The sequence below is a fragment of the Rhinoderma darwinii genome, chromosome 2, assembly GCF_050947455.1.
Source record: "Rhinoderma darwinii isolate aRhiDar2 chromosome 2, aRhiDar2.hap1, whole genome shotgun sequence".
NCBI lineage: Eukaryota > Metazoa > Chordata > Amphibia > Anura > Rhinodermatidae > Rhinoderma > Rhinoderma darwinii.
In genome coordinates this window covers 351108612-351117655 of record NC_134688.1, presented here as the reverse complement: position 1 = coordinate 351117655, position 9044 = coordinate 351108612, and the positions used below count along the sequence as shown (strand labels likewise).

At 43.3% G+C, this 9044-nt stretch overlaps 1 protein-coding gene across 1 annotated transcript in view; it reads left to right on the top strand.

Moving 5' to 3' along the window:
* The first annotated feature begins 378 nt into the window (after positions 1-378).
* Positions 379-9044, top strand: part of GUCA1B (guanylate cyclase activator 1B) — a 54318-nt gene continuing 45652 nt past the window's right edge. Inside the window, exon 1 of the mRNA XM_075850695.1 lies at positions 379-579. Within this exon, the coding sequence (XP_075706810.1) occupies positions 379-579 (201 nt within the window). The remainder of the gene's footprint in view (positions 580-9044) is intronic.

Here is a 9044-nt window from a genome sequence, read left to right as displayed (position 1 = left end):
TGTATGTGAATTTACAAAATCCAGTCTAACTCAAGAAAGAAGAAATCTAAAGAAATTGGGTGCCTCCAGAACATTTTAAATATTTTCATATTTTCTAACAGATGTTTTTTGTCGTACACCCATATAGAAGCTTTTACATTTTTTTTTCTTGCAAATCGAGGAAAACAACAATCGGACCTTTATTCTCTATCTTCGCCATTCCACAAGACAGAAACCCTTGGAATGTGGTTTGTGGAGGCAGGGCAACAAAGCTGTATGGGTGGCGCCATATTAATATTGGCTCATTTTTGAAGGCAAACATAAGGTCATAGGGTCATTCAGCGAACACGGAGAGACTGAGACTGAGAAGAGTGAGTGCGGTAGAAGGAATTTATGAAGATGGGGCAGCACCTCAGTGAGGAGTCTGACAGGGTGGAAATAGATGTGGCTGAGCTGCAGGAATGGTATAAGAAGTTTGTTGTAGAATGCCCCAGTGGGACTCTTTTTATGCATGAATTTAAGCGTTTTTTTGGAGTGGCAGACAACCAAGAAGCAGCAGACTATGTGGAACACATGTTCAGAGCTTTCGATAAAAATGGGGTAAGTTTTCCCCTTAAGTCTTAAATGCTTAAAACGGAATTGCTTTGCTTTTCAAAAAACTAAAACCCAACTATTCTTGTTTTGTATGAATTGCTAGAGGATTTACTTCAGATTTTTCCCAAATGAAAAGAAATAAAGCAAGCAGGCAGATATCTATGTACATACATGGGTTTAAACATGGAATAAAATTGGGGTTAGAACTGGTTAAGTGATTAAATGTGCTCTGAGAGCAATAAGGACACACAGATATTTACAGGAGACCCAGGTACTAATCCCTGACAGAAGCTGAAATGTCTGACCTGAGCATATGTGACATTTCCACCATTGCTTTATTCGGACCACTGGTTAAGGCCTTTTTCACACACACAATTTTTGTAGCATCAAATAATGCTTCTAAAGACACCAGTGTTATTCAAAATTGTGTTTTTGTGGCATTTTTCAATTAGGCTGGATTGCCTAATTCACTTCTGTTTGCTAAATTTCCACAGCGTTTTTAATGTAAGGTTTTTTTAACCGTTTTTCTGTAAAATGAAAAATGTACTACAAACAACTGCACTTTGGATTGTGGTCTTTTTGATTCAATTTTGTGGTCAGTGGCATTTTTTTTTCCAAACCCAGCATGCTCTGGGTATGGCTGTTTTTCCATATGCTTCTTTTTCCATATGCTTCTCTATAGAACACCACAAAAAAAGCATTTATAAAATGACATTAAATGAAAACACCACTAAAAACATAATAAAAAACCCCCTGCATGTTACATTTTAGTAACACTGGCGTTTTTAGTAGCCTTTTTTGATGCAGTTTAAATTGCCAGAGAATTTCTGTAGGTACATGAGGCCTTCGGGTATGTTCACACGCACTAATTACGGACGTAATTCGGGCGTTTTTGCCCAGAATTACGTCCGAAAATAGCGCCTCAATAGCGTTGACAAACATCTGCCCATTGAAAGCAATGGGCAGACGTTTGTCTGTTCACACGAGGCGTATATTTACGCACCGCTGTCAAATGACGGCGCGTAAATAGACGCCCGCGTCAAAGAAGTGACCTGTCACTTCTTTGGCCGTAATTGGAGCCGTTACTCATTGACTCCAATGAATAGCAGCGCCAATTACGTCCATAATGGACGCGGCGTTCAAGCGCCTGCACATGCCGTTACGGCTGAAATTACGGGGATGTTTTCAGGTGGAAACATCCCCGTAATTTCAGCCGTTACGGACGCTGTCGTGTGAACATACCCTTAGGGTATGTTCACACGTAGTCAACAAAAACGTCTGAAAATCCAGAGCTGTTTTCAAGGGAAAACAGACCCTGTTTTTCAGACGTTTTTTTACCAACTCGCATTTTTCGCGGCGTTTTTCGCGCCGTTTTCGCGGCGTTTTTTACGTCCGTTTTTGGAGCTGTTTTCATTGGAGTCTATGAGAATACAGCTCCAAAAACGTCCCAAGAAGTGTCCTGCACTTCTTTTGACGAGGCTGTATTTTTACGCGTCGTCGTTTGACAGCTGTCAAACGACGACGCGTAAATAACAGGTCGTCTGCACAGTACGTCGGCAAACCCATTCAAATGAATGGGCAGATGTTTGCCGACGTATTGTAGCCCTATTTTCAGACGTAAAACGAGGCAAAATACGCCTCGTATACGTCTGAAATTTGGCCGTGTGAACATACCCTTAGGGTATGTGCACACACAAAATTAAAAACGTCTGAAAATACGAAGCTGTTTTCAAGGCAAAACAGCTCCTGATTTTCAGATGTTTTTTAAGCCACTCGCGATTTTCGCTGCGTTTCTTTATGCCCGTTTTTGGAGCTGTTTTTCTATAGAGTCTATGAAAAACGGCTCCAAAAACTGCTGAAGAAGTGACATGCACTTCTCTTTCGCGGACGTTTTTTTAACCCCTTAATGACCGGGCCATTTTGCACGTTAATGACCAAGGATTATTTTTTGTTTTTTCACGGTCGCATTCCAAGATTCGTAACTTTTTTTTTATTCCGTCGACATAGCCGTATAAGGGCTTGTTTTTTTGCGGGACGAGTTGTATTTTGTAATTGTACCGTTTTTAGATGCTTATAATATATTGATTAACTTTTATTAACTTTCTTTTAGGAGAGAATTGAAAATAAGCAGCTATTCCAGCATTGATTTTCACGTTATAAATTTACGCCGTTTACTATGCAGCGTAAATAACATGTTAAATAACATGTTAACTTTATTCTATGGGTCGGCACGATTATGGGGATACCAAATATGTAAAGGTTTTAAAGGTTTTCCTACATTTGCACAATAAAAACCCATTTAGAAAAAATTACTTGTTTTTGCATCGCCGCATTCCAAGAGACGTAATTTTTTATTTTTTCGTCAATGTGGCCGTATGTGGGCTTGAGTTTTGCGGGCCAATGTGTAGATTTCATTAGTACCATTTTGGGGTAAATAGGACTTATATATTAACTTTTATGAAATTTTTTATGGGGGGAATGGGAGAAAATAATTTTGCCATTGTTTTTTGCGTTTTTTTTTGGATGCCGTTCATCCGGCGGTTTAATTAATGTGTTCATTTTATTGTTCAAGTCGTTACGATCGCGGGGATACCATATATGTGTATGTGTGATTTGTTTTGACACTTTTACTAAATAAAACCACTTTTTGGGCAAAAAAAGTAGTTTTATTTGATTTTGACTATAATTTTTTTTTTTTTTCACAAACTTTATTTAACTGATTTACATTTTTTTTTTAGTCCCACCAGGGGACTTCACTATGCGATCTGCCGATCGAATATATAATGCTTTGGTATACTTAGTATACCAAAGCATTATTGCCTGTCAGTGTGAGGCATCATTTAGGCGAGCGTGATATACGCGCGTGCTTTTCACGCGTGTCGTATGCACTTATATTAGTCTATGGGGCCGTGCAGACAGTCCGTGAGTTTTGCTCAGTGTGAGTGTGCTGAAAAAAACTCACGACATCTCCTATCTTTGTGCGCTGTTCGCGCATCATGCACCCATTGAAGTCAATGGGTGCATGAAAACCACGCAGGTCGCACGGAAGCAATTCCGTGCGAACTGCGTGATTTGCGCAACAGCTGTCAAACTCTGAATGTAAACAGAAAAGCACCACGTGCTTTTCTGTTTACAAACATCCAAACGGAGTGTCATAATGATGGCGGCTGAGCGAAAATCACGCAGCTGCGCATCATACACTGATGACACACGCAGCTGTTAAGTGCCTTTTGCGCATGCAAAACGCCGCATTTTTTGCGTGCACAAAACGCACATGCTCGTGTAAATCAGGCCTAAATCTGACAGGCAATCTGTTAGGTCATGCCTCCGGCATCGCCTAACAGGCATTTGCTGAAGGCAGACCTGGGGGTCTTTGTTAGGCCCCCGGCTGCCATGGAAACCCGACGGCGACCTGCGATTTGTTTGCGGGGGCGCCGATGGGGTGACAGAGGGAGCTCCCTCCCTCTGTCAAACACATTAGATGTCGCTGTCACTATTGACAGCAGCATTTAATGGGTTAAACTGCCGGAATCGGAGCGCGCTTCAATTCCGGCAGTTGCAGCAGGAGCCAGGCTGTGTATAACAGCCGTGCTCCTGCCGCTGATCGCGTGGGTACAGTGGCAGTACCCGCGCCATCACAGGACGGATATATCCGTCCTCCTGGTGCTTTTCTGTTTTCATTCATACTTTTTACTGCTCTTGCGCGAATCACGCGCGTCAAACGGAAGTGCTTCCGTGTGCTGCGCGTGATTTTCACGCATCCACTGACTTCAATGGGTGCGTGATGCGCGAAAAATGCACAAATATAGGACATGTCGTGAGTTCTACGCAGCGGACGCACGCTGCGTAAAAATCACTGACTGTCTGAACGGACCCATTGACTAATATAGGTCCGTGCGAGGCGCATGAAAGTCAGGCGCGTTGCACGGACGTATATCACGTTCGTCTGAATAAGCCCTTAGGGTATGTTCACACGCACTAATTACGGACGTAATTTTTGCCCCGAATTACGTCCGAAAATAGCACCTCAATAGCGCTGACAAACATCTGCCCATTGAAAGCAATGGGCAGACGTTTGTCTGTTCACACGAGGCGTAATTTACGCGCCGCTGTCAAATGACGGCGCGTAAATAGACGCCCGCGTCAAAGAAGTGACCTGTCACTTCTTTGGCCGTAATTGGAGCCGTTATTCATTGACTCCAATGAATAGCAGTGCCAATTACGTCCGTAATGGACGCGGCGTTCAAGCGCCTGCACATGCCGTTACGGCTGAAATTACGGGGATGTTTTCAGGCTGAAACATCCCCGTAATTTCAGCCGTTACGGACGCCCTCGTGTGAACATACCCTTAGGCCTCATTTACACGAGCGTAATATACGCGCGTGCGACGTGCGTGCTTTTCACGCGTGTCGTACGCACCTATATTACTCTATCGGGCAGTGCAGACGATGCGTGAATTTTGCGCAGCGCGAGTGCGTTGCGTAAAACTCACGACATGTTCTATAATCGTGCGTTTTTCGCGCATCACGCACCCATTGAAGTCAATGGGTGCATGAAAACCACGAAGGTCGCACGGAAGCACTTCCGTGCGAACTGCGTGATTCGCGCAAGAGCTGTCAAACTGAATGTAAACAGAAAAGCACCACGTGCTTTTCTGTTTACAAACATCCGAACGGAGTGTCTTAGACATGAGCGAACCGAACTTTACCGGGTTCGGCCGAACTCGTTTTGACCGAACCCGGCTTGAGACAGTCACTGTGCAGGGTGCTGAAAGAGTTAAACTGGTTCAGCACCCTGGACAGTGACTTCCGATTCCAATACACGTGAACGTGTAAAAAAAAAAAAAGTTCTGACTTACCGATAACTCCCGGCTTCTTCCTCCAGTCTAACCTCCCGGGATGACAATTCGGTCCAAGTGACAGCTACAGCCAATCACAAGCCAAGCACAGGCTGCAGCGGTCACATGGACTGCCGCGTCATCCAGGGAGGTGGGGCCAGATGTCAAGAGAGGCGCGTCACCAAGGACGCGTCACCAAGGACGCGTCACCAAGGTAACGGCCGGGAAGTTCTCGGTAAGTACGAACCTCTTTTTTTTTAAACAGGTTACTCGATATGGTGATCGGAATGCACTGTCGAGGGTGCTGAAAGAGATACTGCCGATCAGTTAACTCTTGTTTGTGCTATTTCCATGAACCTAGTCTTCGTCATCTTCTAAACTTGATCTTTAATAAAAATTAAGTAATTCAAAAAATATACAATTTGTGGTGAAATTAGTTTGGTCATAAGACATCTGTAGGACATGTTCCTAAAACTGTAAAACCTTCTTGACCAACAAAGAGAAGAACAAGATTTTAAGGCCACCCCTTATCTAAGAATACCCACAAATGCACTCTCTTCACATAACATGACACGTATCCCTGTAGTCAATAGGCAATGACAATTCTGGTAATTTTTTTTTTTCGTTTGCTTTTTTTTCAAATTTTTTTACTTAAATATGTTACATGTAAACTAAGTGTATTCATTGTGTAATAAAAAGATTTGCAACTTTTTCATATATGTTGTGTTTAACACAAGATAATCTATGTTTGCTGTCAGTGAATGGAAACATCTGGAATGCAATATATGTCTTGAACATGTCCAAGTGACACAATGATATTAGAGCTCTCTCTTGTGATAAGTACTTGTGTAAGCAACACCTTGTTGTATCAGACACTAAGGGTATGTTCACACGGCCTATTTTCAGCCGTTTTTCGGGCTGTAAACGGCCGAAAAAAGGCCGAAAAATCGGAAGCAGAACGCTTCCAAACATCTGCTTATTGATTTCAATGGGAAAAACGGCGTTCTGTTCCTATAGGCAATTTTTTACGCGGCCATTTTGAAAAACGGCTGCGTAAAAAAACGGCAGCGAAAAAGAAGTGCAGGTCACTTCTTGGGACGTTTTTGGAGCCGTTTTTCATAGACTCTATAGAAAACAGCTCCAAAAACGGCCGTAAAAACCCCAAGAGAATCGCGAGTGGCTTAATAAATGTCTGAAAATCAGGAGCTGTTTTCAAGGGCTCCGTATTTTCAGACGTTTTTGAGTTTGCGTGTGAACATACCCTAAGGCCTTATTCACACAAACGTGTCAGTTTTGCGCACGCAAAACAGCAGCGTTTTGCGAGCGCAAAAGTTCAGTGTGACATGTGTATATGGTGCGTGGCTGCGTGATTTCATTATGACACTCCCTTTTGATGTGACGACACAGTAAAGAAGGAGGGGATTTTATGTTTCTCTTCTCTTCTTTACCAGCTGTAGTGCGAATCACATGCGTCACACGGAAGTGCTTCCGTGTGCCGTGCGCGATTTGCATGCACCGATTGACTTCAATGGGTGCGTGCTGCGTGAGACACGGGCAAGTATAGGACATGTCGTGAGTTTTACGCTGCGTGAAAATCCCTGACAGTCTGAACGGCCCCATTCACTAACATAGGTCCGTGCGACGCGTGTGAAAATCACGTGCGTACCACGGACGTATTACACGTTCGTGTGAATAAGGCCTAAGGCTACATAAACACGTGGCATAATTTGGTGCAGAAAATCGTCATCAAAGCTGCAGATAAACACTGATAATTCCATACTCAGGCCTCATGCACACGACCGTGCATTTGCGTCCGCATACTATCCGCATTTGCGGATAGTATATGGCACATTATATCCTATGGGCCAACGCACACAACCGTGGTTTCCACGGTGCGTGCATTTTCCGGAGCCCGGACCGCCCAAAAAATAGGACATGTAATTTTGCGGACCACAATTGCGGTCCGGGCTCCTTGAAGTCAATGCACAACTTGTGTGTGCACGGTCCGTCATTGCGGATGGCTGTGGCCCGTCCGTGCCGTAAATACGGACCACGCACATGGCTACGGTCGTGTGCATGAGGCCTTACTGGTGCACTTTTTATGCGTTTTAGGTGCGTTTTTTTTACATTTTGTTGCGCAGATTTTATGCTGCAGATTTTGGTGTGGTTTTTTTATATAAATTTGTCAGATATAATTCTAAGACGAAAAAGCAAGATAAAAAATTTACATGCTGTGGATTTCAAAATACGCACTGCAGGTCAATTTACATGCAGAAAAATTATACAACTTGTTTATGAGATTAATTGAAATCACTTTTAGGGTTTGTTCACATGCAGTGAGCAGAAGCGTCTGAAAATACGGAGCTGTTTTCAGGTGAAAACAGCTCCTGATTTTTAGATGTTTTTTTAACAACTCGCGTTTTTCACTGCGTATTTTACGGCCGTTTTTGGAGCTTTTTTCAATGGAGTCAATGAAAAACACCTCCAAAAACATCCCAAGAAGTGTCCTGCACTTCTTTTGACGAGCCGTCATTTTACTCGCCGTATTTTGACAGCGACGCGTAAAATAAAGGCTCGTGGGAACAGAACATCGTAATTCCCATCGAAAGCAATGGACAGATGTTTGTAGGCGTATTAGGGGCGTTTTTTCAGGCGTAATTCGAGGCGTAAAACGCCCGAATTACGTCTGAAAACACTGCGTGTGAACATACCCTTACTTTGCTGGTACTGTATTACGATGTTTCCACACATAGGATACAATGCAGAGTTTCTGCAAAAGCAAATCTGCAGTTGGATCTAAAAAAAACAATAAATTTGTCACAGAAATCTGCAGCAAAAAAAGGGCGGATTCACACGAGCGTGTGCGTTTTGCGCGCGCAAAAGAACGTGGTGTTTTGCGCGCGCAAAAGGCACTTGACAGCTCCGTGTGTCAGCCCCTTATGGCACTCTGTTTGTAAGTTTGTAAACATTCATAGTTTTTACTGCTGTTGCGCGAATCACGCGCGTCACGGAAGTGCTTCCGTGTGCTGCGCATGATTTTCACGCACCCATTGACTTCAATGGGTACGTGATGCGCGAACAACGCACAAATATCGGATATGTCGTGAGTTTTACGCAGCGGACACACGGACTGTCTGCGTGGCCCCATAGACTAACATAGGTCCGTGCGAGGCGCGTGAAAATAACGCGCGTTGCACGGACGTATTACACGTTCGTCTAAATAAGCCATTATTTAATGAAACCATAAAAAACCCTTTAGTACAACTGGTTCAACATAAATTTGTAGAATGAGAAAACTGAACATTATGTTTGCATTCAAATAGTCTGGAGAGCTAGTTTGAATATTTTCACATCACAAGTATGTGTTAGGCCTTATTCACACGAGCGTATGCGTATTGCGCACGCAAAAAAACACTGCGTTTTTTGCGCATTGCAGTTGCGTGTGTCATCAGTATGTGCTATGTGGCTGCGTGATTTTCATGCATATGCCATGCTTATGACACTCTGTTTTTATGTTTATAAACATAAAAACAGGAGGTACTTTTATGTTTTCATTCATTTATTTTACAACTGTAGCGCGAATCACGCGCGGCACACGGAAGTGCTTCCGTGTGCCGTGTGCAATTTTCACGCA